The 22,899-nt window shown below is 35.1% G+C and overlaps 1 protein-coding gene across 4 annotated transcripts in view; it reads right to left on the bottom strand.

The window, feature by feature from the left end:
• Positions 1-2,376: 2,376 nt before the first annotated feature.
• LOC120630075 (uncharacterized oxidoreductase YtbE-like) overlaps positions 2,377-22,899 on the bottom strand; it is a 41,162-nt gene continuing 20,639 nt past the window's right edge. For 2 of the 4 annotated variants that reach the window (XM_039899218.1, XM_039899217.1), the window contains exons 3-7: positions 5,636-5,739; positions 4,648-4,728; positions 3,736-3,843; positions 3,193-3,473; positions 2,377-3,054 (exon numbers count right to left, since the gene is read on the bottom strand). In XM_039899218.1, the coding sequence (XP_039755152.1) occupies positions 2,701-3,054; positions 3,193-3,473; positions 3,736-3,843; positions 4,648-4,728; positions 5,636-5,711 (900 nt within the window). In that variant the 5' untranslated portion in view covers positions 5,712-5,739 and the 3' untranslated portion in view covers positions 2,377-2,700. Of the gene's footprint in view, positions 3,055-3,192; positions 3,474-3,735; positions 3,844-4,647; positions 4,729-5,635; positions 5,740-5,819; positions 5,895-22,899 lie in introns of those variants that run through there. The other 2 variants (XM_039899219.1, XM_039899216.1) reach the window with 2 other exon arrangements.

Here is a 22,899-nt window from a genome sequence, read left to right on the forward strand (position 1 = left end):
ACCTTTTATTGTGTTTACACAAACGGAAATAAAGATTTGGAAGTCAGCGACCTTCTTTCGACGATGCCAGTTCTCAACTCACAATGCGTTTTGTCACGCGAATATTCAGTATCTGTCATACTCCGCCTACATTTTTAACTGTCACATTATGAATAGGTAACTACATCATTATTATTATTAAGAAGAAAATCTCTCTCTCTCTCACTTATATTATAAGACCCTACGTTGACTACTGCGCCAGCAAGGACGACAAAAACGCAGAAGAAAGTATTATCTATGGAACCAATGACAAAAACAACTTTCAAAATTATCGTGTCTTTGTTACCTACGTTCTGCTCCACACCGCAGCTCCAAAACCACTGCACCGATACTTAACGCTTGCATCCTGGAGATGGGCAAAGGATACTTTTTATCAGGGTAACGTTTTCGGGAGATTAAAAAAAACCTATGTCATCTATACGCGACTGTACAGTGCACCGTGTATACCAATATTGGTTTTGCATCCTGGAAATGGACAAAAATTTTTTTATTCCGGGAAACTGACGATCGGTTATCGTCAGTTTCCCGGAATAAAAAAATTTTGATATATATCATAAAAAATTTTGAGATATTATCCCGTGATAAAAAATACCTAGCTTGTAGGATAATAAAATAAGAACTAATTAATATTTAAACAACGGCCAGTTACAGTCACGCATCTGAAAACAATGGTAACCAATGTGTGACAATAGTTCGGTCGTGCGCACGCGCATAAGTAATGGATATGCCATATAATAATTATAGTCTTTACTAGCTATTAGTGAATTTAATATTACTATCTTGAAATTAAAATAGGCTCTTCAATAAAATAAGAAGAATGGCATGGCATTTTAAATATCAGAGAAAGCGGCTAGAGGTTATTGAGACTCCAAGAACCGTGAATAATTATTATTTCTTAAAATTGTTTACAATTAATTATCTTAATCAAACCAGATTTGAACAACTCTACGAGTTTGTTCACATTTAACAAGCTTCACCAAAACAGCGATCAAAACACCATCTTTAATAGAAAAACTTTTACAGAGTTACAGACCTACGGACAGGTCAGGTTCAAATCACTGGTTGTATTCAGTTAAAACGTGCTGTCTAGTCGGCAATACAAAGTTGTATCTCGTGCTCGCCTGGTGCTCTTTTAATGCTTAGCACCAATGAGTTGGGGCCATTTTGTTTGTTCCATTCGCAGTCATATAATAATTTGATGCATTTATAGTGTTTTAAACACAAAAAATAAACTAAGAATGTCTCTGATCATGGCGGATGCAGGACCAAAGCAGTAGGTACTTAATATTCAACAAATCACTATATGGAACTTTCTGGGATATTTAAAAGATAAACAAATAAATAACAGTTGCTTCATGTAATTCAAATAGAATTTTTCGAGTTCACACGAATATATTATTGTAATTTCTCAAACCAGCGTGCATCTGCGACCCAGTTGACGCTCCAATAAGAGTTTCTTACAAAACATCGAATTACATATGAATGGAAACTGGATTGAATTTATTAATACGTAATTTGGTACGGGCCCTGCATTAGGGAGGCGAATAAAAGGTAGCGAAATCTATAAATAATAACACTTTAGACCCCGTGACCCTGTAGTCCCCTAATAAATTATTTCCAACCAAACAAAGATTATAACTTGCTTCAACTTGTACATACTGGCCAGATCAGTTATATGAATATCTTATTAATGTTATCTTTTCTTACTCATCTATTAGTATAACCGGTTGATTTTTTTTCTAATACAAAGCTTTGATAGTAGATACCTATTACCTACCTATCTGGTTTTTCATCAAAATATATTTCGTATATTTACGTGGCCTGCGCAGTTGGTTTCCAATAGATTATATAAGAAAACGGAAACAAAGAGCCAGTCACTCATTATTTTTCAGTTCAGTAAGCAGCTGATTAAAAACCTGAAGTTAGGAAGTCTGAAATGTTAAAGAAGGAATTTCGAATACACAAAGTTCATCTTGATAAGCTGGCATGGCAACACTTGTCATATCGATAATTAAACATCCTGTATGAAATAAATATCACTAACCACATATACCACAACCATAAAGGAAGTTATAGCCCAGTTTTAAAATGACTATAAAAAAAATGGTAAGCAAAATGAAACGAATAAATTCTATTATATTTAAATGCGATAATTCTGTATTGGATAGAAGCAGGCGTTACTTTGCGGAAATCCATAATATATTATGAAAATTAAGCTAAATTTGCTATACTCTGCGAACAGCAGGAGAATCTGTATGGTGTAATTTATAATTTCTTCAATCCGTATACTCCACACCAAACAGATCCTCGGCAATGCACCCTCTTCGCACGTTTCGCTCCAAAACCGGAGCATCCTCAGGAGATGTTGACTTTACAATGAATAATTGTTAAGTGATCTTGGAAATTATCTCGTAAATGCACCCTGCATTGCCGAGGATCTGTTTGGTGTGGAGTATACGGATTGAAGAAATTATAAATTACACCATACAGATTCTCCTGCTGTTCGCGGACTATAGCAAATTAAGCTTAATTTTTATAATATAAGCGACAATTCTGCTTTTAATTCCGAAGTATGATAATAAAATTAATAAATTTTCATAAAGTAAATAAATGAGCAAATGATAAATTTTACATTTAAAAGTCACATAATCACATAACGTTTCAAGCGATAGGGGTAGGGTCCCAAGAATATTTGCAATTAATAGAACCGAGTGTATTGATTTGTGAAATATCTTCTGTTGTTAGTTTAAAATTGAGCTGTATATTTTCTTTAATCCTGTGTTCTGTTGTGGATTTGGGAATAACTGCTATGCCTTGATGCAGAGCCCACTCAAGCAGGATTTGGGCAGAAGTAGCGTTATATTTCTGAGCAATGTCTACCACCACAGGATCTTCCATCAAAGAACTGTTACTTATCGCCAAACCGCCAAAAGAGCAGTAAGCCTGAAGACGTATTTTATGATCGTTACAGTACTGCAGCAATTCTGGTTGATAGTAATGAGGGTGCCATTCAACCTGTAGAAAACAAACAAGATAGAAACAAAGTGTGGGCGCGCATCGTAAAAATTTACTCTCATCAGTTTTCCATAACGCGCTAAAGCTATAGCTTCAATAAAATAAATACAGCGAATAAATCATTTAATATCCACCAACCTGATTCAACATAGGTTCCACAGCCGTAGCTTTAGCCAATTCTGTTAAATGTCTGACTGTGAAATTCGAAACGCCAATCGCCTTGACCTTACCCTGGTCATAAAGCTTGGTGATTTCGTTCCACGTTTCGATGCGTAATTCTGCATTCTTGGAACTTTGTGCGGGGATCTTGGAAGCACCCGGGAAATGGATCAGATACAAATCTATATAGTCCAGGCTTAAATTCTCTAAGGATGTGTTAAAGGCTTTTGCGACGTTACTACCTCCGAGGTCAGAAGGGGCTGTAAGACAAATGTTAACAGTTAGTTATACCGACTAATAAAAAGGCTATAGTGTTTTTTTTGTTTGTTTAAATGCGCTAATCTTTAAACTACTTAGTCGCAGTTGATTTTTTTTATGTTTTTAATAGTCTAATTTTGAGCAAAATCTAACATCATGGTACAACCCTTAAGAGTCAAGCAACGGTAGGCGATGTGACGCGTTGTAGAATAAAACTGGACAACTTTTATCTCCGAAATATATTCTATACGGAGTAATACTTACATAATTTAGTTGTGATATATATGTCTTGACGAGTGAGTCCATATTTTGGCAATAATTCACGCAATGCATTTCCTAGGTACTGTTCATTATGATAAACAGCGGCTGTGTCTGTAAAAGTAGTCGAATAAGTTTTAATAATTTTTATTAGTGTTTTTACCTACACTTGGAGGAATTATCAATTTTATAAATTTAAAATGCATATAAAAATTTTCAGAACCGACAGGATTTGAACCTGCGACTTGCCGCGATTGGACGCGCGTTTTGCGCTTCCAATGATAAAAATTCTAAAAAAGCAATGTGTCATCTCTTGTTTCAAACGTCTCATTGTAATATGGACCTTTGAAAAAGTAGATCGAAACTGCAACGTTTCCTACTAGATGACGCTACAGTCGCTATAAGACTGATGTGAAAGGCATATACTAATTTCGGCAACGACTGTAGGAGAGCCGTAGCTTAATTGGTGAAAGCGCTCGGGCCGCGAACGCCAGAGAGTCGCAGGTTCAAATCCTGTCGGTTCCGAAAATTTTTGGATGCATTTTAAATTTATAAAGTCAAATAAGTTATTATTTGATTTAAAACGCACATTTTGAATCGTATTTTTCCACTTGACAGCTTAATTCTTGTGGCAGTCTAGATATTAGACATAAAACTACGACCTTTAAAAGTCGTGATAAGGACGTTATCACAACACCTAAGGGTCGGGTCGGGTTATAAGTTCTGGCTGGTTATGCGATACGGTGGGTCTGGGTATATAGTGCAGAATAGAATAGCTGTAGAAAACTTAACTAAATTGACTAGGAGTATATCGAATGAAAGTTGACAAAATGTAACTCGAAGTTGCAGGGGGACAAAGTTTACAGTGCCTTTACAGCCAATCTTGCAATTCTAGTAGGCTAGTATTATTATGCTTACCAAATAATCGATATCCAGCTTCTAAAGCACAGTCAACAGCCTTATAAAGTACTTCATTGTTCCGAATGCGATATGTTCCTACTGTAAGAAAAAAATAGCATGTAACAAAATATTAAGGGTAAACTGTTTATCTGTTGTTGACGGAAGGTAACTCGGCTTTCTCTAACTTGTCTTATTATGTAAAAAATATTTTCATTACATTTTAGGGTAAAGTACATTTAATGTAAATGTAAATGTTTTAATAACAGAAGAAATACAAATGTATTAAAATAAACAAAAATAGATAGGTATTCCAGAATGTATGCTGATATTAATTTTTTTTATAAACTTTTACCGTGTTTTCTTCACAATAGAATGTTGATTGTTTACATAATAAGAAATGTAAGAAAAAATGGAGTGTACACAATTTGGTGAGAAGGTACGTAAAACGAATTCCTTAAGTTACCTACGCTCCCAAAATAATAATTTGGTTGACAAAGACTGCACGAGTATTTTTTTTTACTAACACATATTTGATTAGTGTCTTCGTTAATTCAAATAACTAAAGTTGTGCTCGCTAACGAATGTTTGGTTCGCGATAGAATAAACGAGTGTTTGACAAACGTTCGCCCAACGAATTCTCGCTCACGAAGTAGGTAATAAGATCTAAAACCATTGAGATTTGTTCAGTCGAGAAGAAATCTAGTTTTTTTATCCAATTGATTCCCTTATTATATACGTCAATTGTAGTTATTATAAGAAATTAATTGTTTGTGTAGTACCTACTTTCTGTGATATTTTCAGATTCAGTTTGTTAAGAACACATAATAAAGTAACACACAATAAGTAACCTGTCTGGTTTAAACATATATAATTAAAATAATTTAAACGGTTAATACCTAGGTATATGTAGTGTACCATGCTGGAACTATAAATATAGCTCTTGTAACCTGATTTGAATAGCCGGTTAAGGATATAATACACAAAAGAACAGATTAATACTACTTACATCCTACAGCTGGCATCTTGACCCCGTTACTCAAAGTGAACTGCAAATTGCCATAATTTCCTTCCGCAGCCATCATGTATGTCAATGATTATACACACATAAACCTGGAAAGAAATATAATATTAATATATAACGAATTTTGATGTAATTAACAAATTGATGTCAGAATTGTCAGGTACGTAACAGTTAAGTGAACGTTGAGCGTCAAGTAAAAAGTAGCGGCACCGGCAGTGCCTCGCGGTCGATTCGGGCGAATGGACGCACCAATAGTCAAGGATAGATTATTTAGTAACAATGGGTCAAACATTAGAGCGTCATCAATTCATTAGAAACGCTTAGATTAAAAAGTCTCCGAAAAATTTAGAACTGAATTCGCTAAATGTTCGACATGAAATTATGTTGATAACATTTAGCGAATTAAAAATATCCAATGTTATTGATAATATGGTTATTTACAAATGAACTGCGAATGGCATAATTAGCGCAGAACGACTTCTCTTTTTACATATATTATAATTAGAAGCTGTAATATTTTTATTGTAATGAGAATTACGATTCAAAAACCTGTATTCCATATGGAAATGCAATCTGTAATACTAATAATTGACACACAATGCTGCGCTGTAATACAAAATCTGCAATCCGAATTGGTTAGCTGTTTTGTCAACAAAGGCCATTTCATAAGAAGAAAAAAAAATGCTGAGCTTAACTATAAAAGACCCCGTTGAAAACGGCTCGTTAAGATCCATAAAAGTAATAAATATGGCGGCCAAGATGGCGGGACAATTGCACATGCGCGACGGTTGCTTTTTGTCATGACCCAACATATCCCCATTTGGCCAATAATGAGAATCGGTGATCTCATGGCGATGGCGCCTCGTCATGTCTTTACGCAGTCACGCGACCAAAATAACCACCAGCCGGGCCCTGATGCAACTCCCGAATCGGAACTGTGTGGGTGGAAAATATAGGCCAGTTCGGAATCGATTAACTCAATTGGCTTAACAATACAAATTGCCTAAATAAGACTGAACAATGACGGAATATCTTTAATTCGAAATTGGATAGGCTATTAAATTAATAACTATAAAACCGATGTTGTATACCTTATTAATTACCTAATAATGTCCCATAAATGATATGGCCTGGGGGTGAGAACTCCCAATAGCTTAGAGCCCGGGTTAAGCACTGACGTATCTTACATGAATTAGTACTTATAAAGTCATCCTAGGACTTTGACTAGGCATGTGCAGTGTGCAGAGCGTAACGTCAATACACCTGTAGATTGAATTGAACTGTCATAAGTATTAAGAGACAGTGAAATGAGTGTTTTAATTATGCTCTTGATTCATCATTTCGCATCATTCATATCTCACATCCGAAATTAAGTATATGGTAACAATTAGCATAACATTATATTTAAGTAGTACATCTTTTTCCTACTCTTCCCTGTAGATTAGGATAGTACTACTAAATTCAATCAGATCAGATGATTTCAATCATTCAATCAGATGATTCTTCTTCAGTTGGTTGCAGATTCAAGGCAAATCTGAAATCTAACTGAAGATTTTTGACTAGATTAAATTACAATTATCCTCTTGCGTAGATCGCAAATGAGCAAACTGAAACCAAAGTGTTTCAATAAGTTTAAAGCATCGAACCATTGAGTACAGCATCGAATTCGACGAAACGATTTATGGTCTCAGTACATTGAACTGGCTATTGACTTGGGAAGTAATATTATGTGGGTGGATATGTTTGTGAAATTTAAGTTAAGTTAATCTTTTCGGACATACAGGCCGAGAACTATAAAATAGTAGAAGAAAGAAAGGCTCCTTATTTTATCTTACAACTAAGAAAGTTCATTATAATGTAAAAATGTATGTAAGCTCAGAGTCTACGGCACTGACTTAAAAGTAGAATATGAATCAGAAACGAACTTTCTCAAATAGGCAAAAAGAATGGGAGAACGATAATTTGCAATAATAGCCTATCTGGGACAACGACCTTATGCCAATTTTTGTAGTTTTTTTATGGTGTTCGGACAACTCACTTTATAGTACCGTTACATGGCTGGACTTTACAATCGTTAGACTTTTAGAATTGGTTCGTCATGTTCATAGTGCATCATCATCAGCGGTTTATTAGAAGACCAGTTGACCCGGTAAGTTTCGTACCACATTTATTGGCTGTTGTTTTTGGTAAAGTACCATTATTTATTCCACGAAATCCCATATTGCAAAGCCCACCCGTTGCTTACCTCCTAAAAGTTAAAGATGGATGTTATGTATTATTCTCAAAAGTTGGACTATAAAAGCAAAAAATATATTTAAAAAGCAACTGGTAATTCTAGAGGATAGCGTGTTCTAAGAAATAAAAAAGGATTCTTAAGCTTTAATATTAGTATGGATTATTGTTATCAGATGATAATGAATAGTTTAAGTTCATACAGTTTGAATGCACCGCGTCTCGTCCCTAATCTTTGTCAATGGCTCTTGTTTATTCCGCGTTTTGTTCGGTTGTTTGGTTTATATGCTATCTACGCTTGTCGTTCCTGATAAGATATTGTGTGACAAATTACAATCAAAACTTTAAATTGACACGTTTACTTTGAGGTCAGCCTGATAACTGTGTCATAATATTCAAATATGGTCCAAATTTAATTAACGGTTTTATTTAAAGCTATCAGACGTAAATACAATTGAGACTGGTTCGTTTTATTTTGAAGAGAATAAAGTCGTTACGAGAACTAATATTCATATCTCTATTAATTTATCTGTTCCAATTACCGCAAGGCTATAAAAAATTAATAACCTCTATAATTTGGGTGGCCATGGCCGGAGAAGCTTCTGATCGTGTTGTTTTGATCGCCTATGAAATTATTAAGACGTTTAACTGATGTACCTAGATAGTAAGAATATCTGTAGATGACTCAGAGTTATCCACGTAACTCAGCTAGTTGCGCAGCTAAAAGTGCCGGCTGCATAGCTCAGAGGACCGATGGACGTTCGGGTTACAAGTTTCTGATGTTGCAACCTCTGTGGGGTAGAATCGTAAACCGATCTTGCGCTGAATACAAGTAGCACAATTTGGTTACGATAATTCCTACTGGCTACAAAACTGCTGAACAATCATCTTCGTGACCGGTGCCCGTACCTTCTACAACGCAGTACAAAAGGCCAATTTTTTTTTGTAAATTTATTTATTATGTCTGTATTAATTTGGTTGCAATAAACTATCTCTTATTCTCCTTCGGTTACAACAAAACTAGCCCAGTTATGCCTTTGTGGAATGGTGACATGAATGCTGGTTTCATTTGCGCCCTGAACAGCCAAGCTGATCCTTTGAGCAAAAAATGAGCCGACCCTTGGCATGTTTAGGCAAGCCCTGAATTCTTCTTCTTTAATCATTTCAAAAGGTACCTTAAATTTGCCGTATGAAGTTGATAAAGTACTTCACTCGTGTATCCAAACATGTAACAGCCCTGAGTTTAAAGTCCATATCAAGCGGAATGAATCCTTGTATCGGAGCTATTAAAGCATTTGTAACACGGTGGGTTCGGACTACGGGTCAGACGTAGGCGTGTAACCGTGAGTCACACGACGTTATTCTAATGCATGCGGCTACTTCAACCTTCAATTAGCGAATGCGTGCTCAGAACATGAGCACTGGAGTTTGTCCGAACTAGAAATGAGTACAGATGATATGATAACCAGACCAACCTTTTTTTTTTTGGGTGGTATAAAAGCTTTATTGCTACCTCCGACCCTTGGGCAGGACGGATGTTATGTGGGACTCCCCTCTCCATAGGGGATATACCCAAAGTAAAAACCACCACGGCAGGTCCCTCTTGTTGGCTTGTTAGAACCCGTTGTATACCTCCCGGACAACCGGACCAACCTATGAAACTGATGCCTGATTTGGTAACTTTTTTAACAAGTTATCAACCTGTCCTGATTATCATCATAATCAACTCATTACTGGCCTACTAAAGGACACGAGTCTGCTCTCAAAACGAGGAGAGTGTAGACTGTAGTCCATGTTCTAACTTCCACCACGCTAGAAGGGTATAGGCAATCCATCCAATCTTCGCAATTCCATCACGCTGGCCAAGTACAGAATTGAAGACTTCACACACCTTTGAGAAGGGTTTGGAGAACACTCAGGCATGCACGTTTCATTCACGTTTTAAGCAAGGGATATTTAAATTAATTAAATTAAAAACGCATATAACTCAAAAATTAAATGCGCACCATGGGCAACTCTGGCACCCCAAACGTGAGGCCAAAACTCTAACCACTATACAACATAAAAACTCGTACTATGGCATGTAAATTTTGACCAGATAGCAACAATCAAAAAAGTTACTGAATCGTAATTTCCGTACACGGCTGGGAATTTTGAAGGTAGTTCTAAATTCCACGAATTGCTAAAGCTCATGGAATAGGAGAAGTTTACCCCCGTTTATTATTTATTACACTTGTATTGTTTTAATATCATTTCCGCTTGTGCGCGAATACTTTGAGAATTGATGAAGCTGTGGGAGAAGATAAATTTTTATCGTATCCCCGAGGAGAAAATTGTCTCCTGCCCATGCTAACCGTTTTGTGCTGTGTTCGGGCATGGTTTGAACCACCTCCCTGACGCAGCGGTGAGCGCTGTTAATTTAAGTAGGAGGTCCCGGGTTCGATTCCCGGCATGAGCAATTTTGGAATTTATAATGTAAAAAAATTTCACTGGTCTGGTCTGGTGGGAGGCTTTGGCCGTGGCTGGTTACCACTCTACCGACAAAGAGTTACAAGTAGAGATTTAGTGTTCCGATGCGATTGCGGTGTCGCGTAGAAACCTATTAGGGATATGACTACCATACTCCCTAGCAGGTTAGCCCGCTACCATCTTAGACTGCGTCATCATACCACCAGGTCAGATTGCAGTCAAGGGCTAACTTGTAGTGGAATATAAAGAAGGGTTGCCGGTCTTATTACAGGCACACGATTTGGCTTCAATTTGTAGGACGTGTTCCTCAGATGTCCTGTGAAGTGTCGCTTTGTTTATAGAGGAAGGTTTGCCGTTTACCATCAGGTGCGATCTGCTTGTTTCGTCAAATACTACGATATAAAACCTACTTATACCTGTAAAAAGATGCTAAAAGTTTGTTTGTTTGTATGCACTAATATCAGGAATTTATAATCTTACTAGCTGACTTGCGCAATTTGCTTGGTGCAAATTGCTTTAATATATTTAAAAAAAAACCTAGAAACTTAATTGCAGCGCTACCTACCAAGTCTAGTTTTATTTCCACACTATGTTATTCGCGACCCGTCGTCACCGCGAAACTACTAAGCGATAGGTTAAATTTGAATAATTTAAAAATGAATTTGCAGGTATATAATCAAGCTTAATATTTACATAATTTTATTTCATTCGCATTAATAATATTAATGCGAATGAAATAAAATAATAATATATTTAACGGAGCTATGAAGTAAAATTGATAAAAATTTTCATCCCGTTCCCGGAGGAAACTTATTGTTTATCGGTATAAATAGCAATAGCAGTACCCTATATGTCGACCCGGAATACCAGCTACCACTATGCCAAATTTTATTTAAATCCCTTTAGTAGTTTTCACGTGATGCCCGGACAGAGAGACAGACAGAAAGACAGGCAGACGGACAAAAATTAAATAAAAATCAGTTTAGGACTCAGTATCGATTATGAAAATCCCGCTTGAAATTTTCAAAATATATTAAATGTCACATGTACAGAAATCTTCCAGTTACAGTTTTATTATAAGTATAGATTAGTTAAAAATAAAATTTAATGCGTTATATGTACCTATCATGGAGGGTAGTATAATATTTGGTTTTGAAAAACATGCAATGTAAACGCAAGGACGGTAGTCGTATAATAACAAAATGCTATTTTTATTATAATAAACACGATGATGTCATAGGAAAAGTTTTTGTTACTCGAGATAGTAAAATTATCTTTAAGCATCAGGTACTTACTTATCTTCTATGTGTAGTTATTTATATATATACTAAAACTAAAGAGTTTGTTATTTTGTTCTTTGTTAACATGTGCTAATCTATGGAACTACCGGAGTAACAGGCAGGTTTGAAAATTTATTTTTCGTGTTCAACTGTCAAATTCTTGACGATGGATGGTTAGCAAAAACTAAAGTTATAATTTTATAAGGTAAAATATACTGAACCGCTAGTAAACTATTTCGATTAATTATGCACTAGTCTTTTAACTGCGGATGATCTTCCGATTGTGGAATTATATATTTTTTTTAACGAGATTTCATCAACTCGTAGGTGTTTTGTTAATAAAGATTTAAAAAGTAACTTTAAGCCATTATTGCATGCAGTGCATTGTGTCCAAAAACAGTAAAAACGCCCCGCGAAATGTTGCTAACTCACAAAATTTTTCCATTTTCCCTTTTTTGGTAAACGTTTAGAACATGAGAGGTAAAATAATTACTGTCAACTGCTAAATGGTATGAATTGATTAACCGTCTTTTCGAGAAACACTACTAAAGTGGAGTGGTTTTTGATGCTTCAATAGTCGTCGTGTACACGGTTTCTTTGTGTTCCTATTCTGTGTTTTAAAGCATTTTTTAGATTTACTATGGTAAGGTAAGTAAGTATTGGTAACGAATGAACTATTAAAACGTTGATGTCACGATTCTATTCGTTTTTGGGTTCCGTTACCAATATCAAATCAACAAATGCTTATAACAGTGTACTGCTGGACTAAACGCCTCTTCGGTAGGATTTGCCCGCTTGTCAGAAGGGTTAGTGATCGCAGTCGATGGTCCAAACACCAAACCAACCAAACAGATCTTCGGCAATGTTCCCTATATGCACGTTTTGCTCCGAAACTGGAGCATGCTCCGGTTTCAGAGCGGAACGTGCGTAGAGAGTACATTGCCAAAGATCTGTTTGGTGTGGCGTATAAGAATTGAAGAAATTATAAATTACACCTTACAGATTATCCTGCTGTTCGCGGAGTATAGCAAACTAAGCTTAATGTTCATATTAAGGTTGCCCGTCGTACGTTAATATTATTGACAATAGTGAACAGTTGAAGTATTGGTAAAAAAATTGCCAATACATATTTATTGTCAATAGAATTGCATGTGTGCGGGCAGCCTTTGGCTTTATAAGTGAGTTTATAATATTTACTATTTATTTAAGCGATTACGTGCGCGTGCTAGATGCTTTGTTCTTTTTCGCACTAGCCGAAATAAGATAAGAACTTAATTATTTATTTTTATCATTGAATTAATCAGAACTAAGCGTTGTTGCGTACCTACCTATACATATCTGGCAAAGGTGTTTTACGCGTATAACATGTTTGATAATATTACATTTAAAGTATATGCTCTACGTCACACTTGAATCTTTATAAGATACTAATTACTTAGGTATTATAGATATAATCAATAATGTCAAATAGGTATAATGGTGTGCTTTTATCAGGTTTATCCATGTTAAGTATCTACTCGTAAATAAGTATTTGTTCTCGCTCTTGTTGCCCTAATCCTAAGGTTGTCTGGCAGAGATCGCTTTTAAGCGATAAGGCCGCCTTTTGTATTCTACTCCAGTCTTTGTTCTATTCGTCCCTTATTTTCCTAACTGTGTAATGGTGTACAAATAAAGAGTTTAAATAAATAAAATATCTACATCAGGACCAAATGGTAGAAAGATTGCGAGTTGGAAGCTATATTCTTTAAATAGCGTGATGGGATATAGGTTTAAAATGCACCACCATTCAGAATCGATTCAAGCTTCACGGAAGAATCGGGTGATTGTTTATTCGGTGGTTAAAATAATACGCTTTTTTATTACACATTTTAACGTACTGTTAGAGCGGAAAGTTCGGTGTTTATAAAAAAAAAAACAGCGATTGTTCTTAGCACCACTTTATTATATATATATATATTTTATAAACTTGTAATGTCCACATTAACCACTTAACTATTTACTTCAGTTATACGAGTCGCGGAACCCTATTGAAGGGTTTATTTGAGTCGGAGTAACCTTATCTTATCTCCTTGCTGAAAGCCAACCGGCAGGCAGAAACCAGGTCCGTAGTTGTGCAGCAATTTGACTGAAGAATAAGAACTGACTGGATTTGGCAAAATGTATCGATTTTATAGGCCCATATTGCTGATCGACAATTTAATAGTGACATAAATTAGGAAATAGCAAGTCAGCAATATGCAGCCAGTAGCTAGGGTTGTCACAGTACGTTTAGACAAACCAGGTTCCGGACAGATCATCCTATTACAGTCGTTTCATTGGTGAACCAGACGTGGCTAAACACCAGTTTCTGATGACGAAGAAAATGTATATTAATTAATCTTTGTCTTTACATAGTATAAAACAAAGATCCCGCTGTTTGTACGCTTAGATGTTTCAAACTAAACAACGGATTTTATTACAATTTTCAGCAATAGAATGATTCAAGATCAAGTTTTATATGTAATATTATGTATATTTTCAGAAATTCGAAGATTTGTAATATTATGATGTCGCAAGTAACGCAACAGGCATATTGTTGTGCACTTACGTTGCAACCGCTGGCTAAAACTCACGATTGAATTAATTTACTATGAAGTTGTATTAATAATCACGCAAACTGTTCAATATCATAATAATAATATCTACATTGCACACATCCGAAGCCGGGCCGGTTCGCTAGCTAATTAAAAAATAATAATTCTTTGTACACTAACGGACGTGAATAATAAATTAATAAATATACTAAGACAATATACACATCGCCATCTAGCCCTAAAGTAAGCTAAGCTTGTGTTATGGGTACTAAGATAGCTGATGAATATTTATATGAATATAATACACATAAATACTTATAATATACAGATAAACACCCAGACACTGAAAAACATCCATGTTCATAACACACACACTTTCCAGTTGCGGGAATCGAAGCCAAGGCCTTGGACTCAGAAAGCAGGGTCGCTACCCACTGCGCCAACCGGCTGTCTAAAAATGCCGGATCAAGTTTCGATGTAGGTAACTGTCAAGGCAATTCCAAATCCTTGTTTTCGAGCGCAGCAACAGATTGTAAATACAGGAACGGGATAAAAACAGGATCCGATCGGATAGGAGTGAACTGAGCTGTGCGATCAAAAAGTAGACGCATTCCATTGTTGATTGGAACGAGACCCAGCCGCCTTGCAATGAAGTCGCGGAACTCTCAATGGAATGATCAACTAGAAAATAGTTTTGGACTAGGTATATATAAGTAACTAGCTGTTGCCCGCGACTTCGTCTGCGTTTGATTTTGTTTTTTAAGTATTCAGTATCGCTAAGCCTTAAATGAGTATAGTAGTCTATATATATATAATGAAAATGGTCTTCGTTTGAGGCTCAATCACGCCTAAACCACTGATCGTATCGACATAAAACTACCACCATTCGATGCGAAATTTTTCCTAGATGGTTTATGGCTATCTATTTTTTGAATTCCAACATTCCTTCATTTTTTTATTGCTGTTTTACTTTTATGAACATTTATCCCGCTAATAAAAACAAAAGATAAGCATTTTCTCTTGATTCTTTTGTTTTCATGGATTTCAACAGAGTGTATTAGACGGATTATGGTTTTTTACATTCAGCTAAGAATCTACTCACGGTAGTGGAGAACGGCTGGACCAATTGGGATTTTTTTTATCTTCAGAATTGTCAGGAGAAAGTTTTGTATGTAAGAAAATTTTAAAAAAGCCCGATATAAAGTTAAAAATTTCGATGATAATCGAAGAATTCCCATCTATATAGTCACTCACCACGAAATCTCGGGAACCATAAGACTTAGAAACGTGAAACTTGGTAGGAATATTACTTTTGCTATGTAGAGGTCAGCTATGAATAGATTTTAAGAAATTCATTCCCCAAAGGGGATTGCGGGGGCGTTAACAATGAACAATTCCCGTTTTTAATCTATAGCTCCTATAGACTTCAAATTTGGTAGGAATCTTCTTTAAGAGGTGTAGAAATAGGCTATGAACGAATTTTACGATAGCTCACCCCACAGGGGGTTGCGGGGGTGGGTATTAACAATTAATATTTTTAATTTTCCAGCTAAAGCTCCTACAAGCTCCAAATTTTGTAGGAATTTTCTATAAGGGATGTAAAAATGATTTATGAACAAATTTTACGATATCCCACCCCAAAGAAGATTGCGGGGGCGTTAACAATGAAAATTTTTAATTTCCAAGCGATAGCTCCTATAGACTCCAAATTTAGTGAGAGTGTTCTATATGTAATATAAAAATGATCTTCGAGCGGATTTTACAATGAATCACCTCCAATAAGGTTCGCGGGGGTATTTTAAACTATAGCTCCTATAGACTTCAAATTTGGTAGTTATCTTCTGTAAGAGGTGTAGAAATAGGCTATGAACGAATTTTATGATAGCTCACCCCACAGGGGGTTGCGGGGGTGGGTATTAACAATTAATATTTTTAATTTTCCAGCTAAAGCTCCTACAAGCTCCAAATTTTGTAGGAATTTTCTATAAGTGATGTAAAAATGATTTATGAACAAATTTTACGATATCCCACCCCAAAGAAGATTGCGGGGGCGTTAACAATGAAAATTTTTAATTTCCAAGCGATAGCTCCTATAGACTCCAAATTTAGTGAGAGTGTTCTATATGTAATATAAAAATGATCTTCGAGCGGATTTTACAATGAATCACCTCCAATAAGGTTCGCGGGGGTATTTTAAACTATAGCTCCTATAGACTTCAAATTTGGTAGGAATCTTCTGTAAGAGGTGTAGAAATAGGCTATGAACCAATTTTACGATAGCTCACCCCACAGGGGGTTGCGGGGGTGGGTATTAACAATTAATATTTTTAATTTTTCAGCTAAAGCTCCTACAAGCTCCAAATTTTGTAGGAATTTTCTATAAGTGATGTAAAAATGATTTATGAACAAATTTTACGATATCGCACCCCAAAGAAGATTGCGGGGGCGTTAACAATGAAAATTTTCAATTTCCAAGCGATAGCTCCTATAGACTCCAAATTTAGTGAGAGTGTTCTATATGTAATATAAAAATGATCTTCGAGCGGATTTTACAATGAATCACCTCCAATAAAGTTCGCGGGGGTGGGTGTTAACAATAAAAAATTTCAATTTCGAAATATAGCTTCTAAAAATTCTAAATATGGTAGGAATCTTTTATTATTCACATAAAGAACATCTCAAAATGGATTTCAATAAAGTCTACTTCCGACAGGAATTGCGGGGGTGGGTGTTAAAATCTAAAATTTTTATTTCTAACCTGTAACTTCTACAGACTCCAAATTTGGTGGGGATCTTCGTGTATGTAGGGATATTCGTGTATTTCCTTACAACAATCGTCTTTTTGGCAGCGGAGAAAAAGTCATTGAGAGGTTTCAAAAACTTAACTTTACATGTAGCTATCCAATCAACGGACTAAGAATTTTACATTCATTTTACTTTTGCAGACTACATAACCGACGAATTCTTTTATTGCGGGATCGCGGAAATGTAACAGATTAAAATGAATGCATTTTCCAAGCACATGAGATGTGGAAAAGAAATTTAGTTACTTATTCCAATAGAATTCATAAAAAACATGCACAATTAATTTTCTATAAAAAATTGATGTCACGGAGAAAATTTTAGTTAACAGAAAATTCGTCGCACTTGAACCTAGACAGATTTCAACTTCACATATAAGACTTGCAATGACTTTAACTTAAACTTTCAATGCTCATTTCAAATTTTTTTCTTCATGTCAATTATTATTAATTTTTGGAAGAAAGGCACGGAAATGTTATGATTGTACATTGAAAGTTACAATGAATATTAGTGAGAAAAATCACCTGGATGAAAGATACAGGCTAAATCGATGGAATTTGGAATTTGAGTAAGTCTAAACATTATCGAGGCTTACAGTTCTATCCGCGGGGCCTATTTATGTTCATACAAAAATAAAAAAAAGGAGAATAATAAAGATATGAAAAAAATAAATAAAAATGAAACATAAAATGTAATTTATTTCCTTTTTCAATTCGCCCAGCGAAGCGGGCTGGAAACGGCTAGTATATATATAAATATAACATGTGAGTTGTGACTGTCAATTAATCATAGACAAATAATTAACAATAAAATAAAATTGCGACTATAATTAAAGACCTAAGCTATCCTATCTCTTAAGTTGGACCAGACTGCTCACGGTGTGCCAATTTAATTTAAAATCGGTTAAGTAGTTTAGGAGTCCATCGCGGGCAAACATCGTGACAGGAGATTTATATATATTAAGATAATACGAGCTTAGTAGATGCTATGAGTTATTAATACACCCTCAAACTTAGACTCCATGACTTCTTTAATCATCAATATCAAACATTAATTTTATTTTTATCGACTCCCTTCAAAAAGGTTATCAATTTGGAGTTTTTTTTGTTTACGAGTATGTTTGGGCATTACTTCTTAATGTATAGACGGAATTAAAAGATCATTTATTGCTCGTTCCGGTAATAAAGGTGTGGATATATTTTTCTGCACATCTTTTCCACGAATAGTATACCTACAAACTTATGTGCGATTAAAAAACATAAGTGGTGTTGCCATGCGTAACGATCGTTTTTGCCCTCTATTGAAAGGATTTCTTAACCTTTATATTTTTTTCTTCTGCCTTTCTTGTGCAAATAGGTTCTATTAATAATATAATCAGATCCCTCTATCTGTTTTGTTTTGCTTATATGCTTACATTATCTTTGTAGTTTTGTAAAGATTGCTACAATTAGTATTTCTAACTCCGATTAGCCAACCTTACCTTACCGTAATCGGGTCCTGTGTCCTTATTTCAGTTTTGGCTATATTCATTTCTATTAAAAAAGCACAATAGATGGCATTATGTGTATTGCCATCTATCGATCGATAAGAGTTTCTAGCCCGTATGTGTCGACATTATATGAAAATGTTCTATTTTTTTTTTCGTTTCGTCTCGTAAAAACTCGAAAATGGCTCGACCGATTTGTATTGATTACATTTTTTTTTGGTTTTGATTGCATGAATATTCAAAAATGCAGTTTAGTTTAGTAAAAACAAAACAAAAAACAGAATAAAAAGCTTATCTACTAAGGCATTTTTGAAGATTACTGATTGATTCAATTTCACAGCATGTGTTCATGATATTGTGTCGGAGGGTATGTTGATATGGGTGCATTTTTGATACAGTTCAGTCTTATATTGAGATTCGGACCCTGCAATCCTCATGCCTCATGGTCTCTTAGTCTTTATCGCTTATTATTTTAAATATTTTCAAATAAACAGCTCATTTATATTTAAGACAATTTAAAAAAAACTTCCTTCGTAAAAAATTGTGTTTTGTCCGCTGCACTAAATGTGTGGAGATGGCTCGATATTATACACGTCTAATAAGTAATATGTAGAAATATTATATTATCATTGACTTTATCGCATCCATGGTTATTCGTGGTTGTCAGTGTACTGTAGCGGGCCCACCGCCCAATGCAGGGCGTAATGCGGTGCAATCACCGAGCGTTCCCGTGAGAACGCGACCGGCGAAGAGCCCCGCACCCTCCGCCCGCGCCGCCGCCGCATTCCATGTGAAAAAGGTCAAGCGCCGAGATACTTTTGCGAAATCTATGGATATTTCGGCTGCTAATGGTCCTAACTATTATGATTTACATAAATTTGTAGTATCTTTTTCTTCAGGTTACATTGTTAAAATGACAGCACTATTTTTACACAGGTTTTCCACGTGGACAAATCGACAATCATGTAACAAAAGTGGGTGGTTACTGCACAGATTTCGTCTGGGTATGACAGAACTGAGAAGCCACATTAATTAATTTGTAACGACATACGAACATACATAATATTAGAACAGAAAACCATAAGTTAAACAGAACCGGACACATTTTACACGACTGCCCAAATGGGAGTGTAATGTTTTCAGGACTCGTACATGTAAGTATGTAAGTTTTTTATTCCACCACTAAATGCTGGAACAATTTTAGATTTGGGGTATAACTTTCATCATCCCAAAATTCACTGTTTGTATTTTTTGAAATAAATTCAATATCGCTGTAGGGCGCCATTTTGAAATGTGAAAATTCGTACTTTTACACAGTTTTTACGTCAGTTTTTCGCTTGATTTTGTGTTTTTGTAAGGAACTACATAATATCTGATAACATTATTGGTCAAAGGTGTTTTGAGAATGGAGACCGTATATCCCAGAATTTGGATATATAATAGATATTTAATATCCAAATTCTAAACTAGAACTATTCTATTTCTAGTATTATAATTTTAGGACACGTTCGTGATAACCGAAATGCGTTTAACATTTGACCATTCAGCCAAGTCCGGGTTTTTAAACTAATTAACTAATTTAGCTTTAACGAGTCCGACGCGTTATGGTAATTTGGGCCGAGTCGTTGTCCCTTAATAGCTTGAAGGACGGTCGGACCTGCATTCCACTGGATCGAGAAGGGCTTAGTTTTTTTGCAGTTTGTAGGATATAACCGTCTATTACTATTAATAGTGCAGCTCAGGCCACTAACCTGAGTCCTACAGATAGAGAAAACCAAGGGTCAAAAAATGACGTTTAAAATGCTATTTACTCTATGGTTGATACAAAAATAAAAATAAAGATCTTAATATAAATAGGAATGTGTAGTTTTTGTGTGTATGAGTGTGATTGAATGTTTCTGTTAGGTATGTGAAAAATAACAGCAGATTACTACAACGACAAAAAACAATCCATTTCAATCCGAGATGGTTGTAACCCGAGCCGAAAGAAAATTAGCTTTAATATTCTGTGCCTATTAATTATAAGCGATAAGTATATAGCTGCAGGGTTTTTACCTATTAATGTATGACGTAACATATAGACAGGCGCATTCTGTTAAAGCAGCTTCACAAATACCAATATTTCAGACTGAAGAATAATATTACTGAAATATAATATCGTCTATGTGACTATGTCATTTCCGCATTAAATAGCTTTCTCATGGTGACAGAATAATTACAGTACTACAACTTAAACGTTTAAGGATAACATAACAAACAAATCTCTCATTTGTACCAATAGTTTATTTAGGTATAATATTAGTGTGGATATGAATTTTTTCGTAAGAGGTGGATTTTGAGAATGAAAATTAGTTAAAGAAATAGTTATATTAACTACCCACCTGAAAATCCCGACAAAATCGGTTTAGCCTAGTAAAAGATTAATTATTAAAATAATCATAATAACTCAAATAATAATAACATTTCAATTTATTTATGTGCAGGTATATTCTTGCCAAACTTCTTTTTTATAGCGTAAGTCATGCTATCACAAAATGAAAAACGTTTATGGTTCCGTAATCACAGTTACAGAAAACTTTGCTAAATACCTAGCTAATAGGATTAGGTTAAATACATATTTGAGTATATTCTATTATATAGAATATTCTATTATGTATAATATAGGTATATTCTTCTTCTTCTATTTCAATCTTCACAATTTCACAATAGACTGTAATATTTACCTAATACATTTTAATTACCCATATTATGGCTAATAGGTACTCGAAGCCATGAGAAAATATTATTCCCTCCCACGATTAAGTATTCCAAGAAACTGCTACGTGTGAAAACAGCGAACAATGAGGTCTAAAGAACGACGTAGCTCAAAGAAACGTTTCATTGAAAACGCCTAGCATTAAACCAGTAACTCTTGGTCTTCCCCGTTCCCTTCCACTTCAGCTATTACGTATCACCGAAGGGAACCGATGTGCATCGTTGCAGCTCCTGTGAAATTGGTCGATTCGTTCACATACTGCATCCATTCAGGCACCTTCACACGGTCAAAGAGGACAAAAAATAATACAAAAACCGTTACGCTCCCGAAAAATATTCCCATCATTCTTGAATGTCTTCATTGACAAAATCTGTATCATGTAGCGTTGGCTTACTTAACTTATTAAAAATGCCTCCTGCTTAGTGAGAAAGTTTTTTATTTAATTTTAGTTGTTGCTATAGATTTAAAAGTTTATGAAAAATACCATAAGTATGTTTATTCTTATTTGTTAATTTATTTTGAATACAGAGTTGGATAAACAACAACTTTATTTATAGGTCCATTAAATTTTAAAACTAAATTAGCTCGGCGCGGCGGACCGATGCCTTCCCGATGAGAAAGTCTATGTAGCAAATACGCCAATTCGTAATGGAATGGCATTCGAATTTAGTTAAAATCTTTAAAATGTATGTGTAGGTAGGTAGGAGTAGGTAGGAGTAGGTAGGTAGGTGTAGGTAGGTGTAGGTATCTGTTTACATTTAAACACAATATGTTGAGGTTGTTTGAGTACCTATAGTTAATTACTCAGTCTGACAAAGTATTAGTCTATGGGCCGTCAGACGAATGGGATGTTCAGATAGTTCAGCGTTCAAACGTTCCAGCTATGAAAGATGTGCTCAGCGAGCTAAGCGCCGACACCAGCGGATCAAGACCTTTAAACGTGGAAATTCATGACTATATGATAGTCATAGATATTTAATGAAATTTACTTTATTTATTCTCTAATTTTCAAGAAGTTCAAAAAAAAATGTAGGTTGTCGAAGTTATTGTAATAACCTTATTTATTACAATACTTAAGATATCTATTGAAAGCTAGTGGTATTTAGATAAATTAATTTATTCTGTATTAGATATAAAGATAACCATTGACACATTTGTATAATATTTCAATTAATATGTAAAAATACCATAAAGACAAACCCCTGTTATTTGTCACTACAATGTGTTATTTTTCTTCAACTTTGTTTGACCTATACCGCTGGTATTTTTCACTGACATGTTAAAAGGCTACAGCCCAGAGCTATAATGCAAGTTAATTAAAAATAAAAATTGTCAAAAGAACGCGGATAACCTCAACGCAACATACCTATCCCTATTTCTTACCGATGTTGCGATTATGGAGGGTAGAGGTAAGGAGAGTCATATGTGTATATGAAAAAGTGTCGTCAAAATGTATTAAATTAGGATGGCGCCACATTTGCATCAGGGTAACTCTTAAAAGAAGCGCCAAATATAAATATTGTTAGAGTAGACTTGAAAAATAAACAAGGAAGTATGGAAATACAAGGAAGTAAGGTTATATTTACCACAATATTTTGTACAACGTAAGTTGTTGAAATTCTCAATAATTAACTACTTTAGTCGATAATGAC

This window comes from Pararge aegeria, chromosome 15, assembly GCF_905163445.1.
Source record: "Pararge aegeria chromosome 15, ilParAegt1.1, whole genome shotgun sequence".
Classification (NCBI taxonomy): Eukaryota; Metazoa; Arthropoda; class Insecta; order Lepidoptera; family Nymphalidae; genus Pararge; species Pararge aegeria.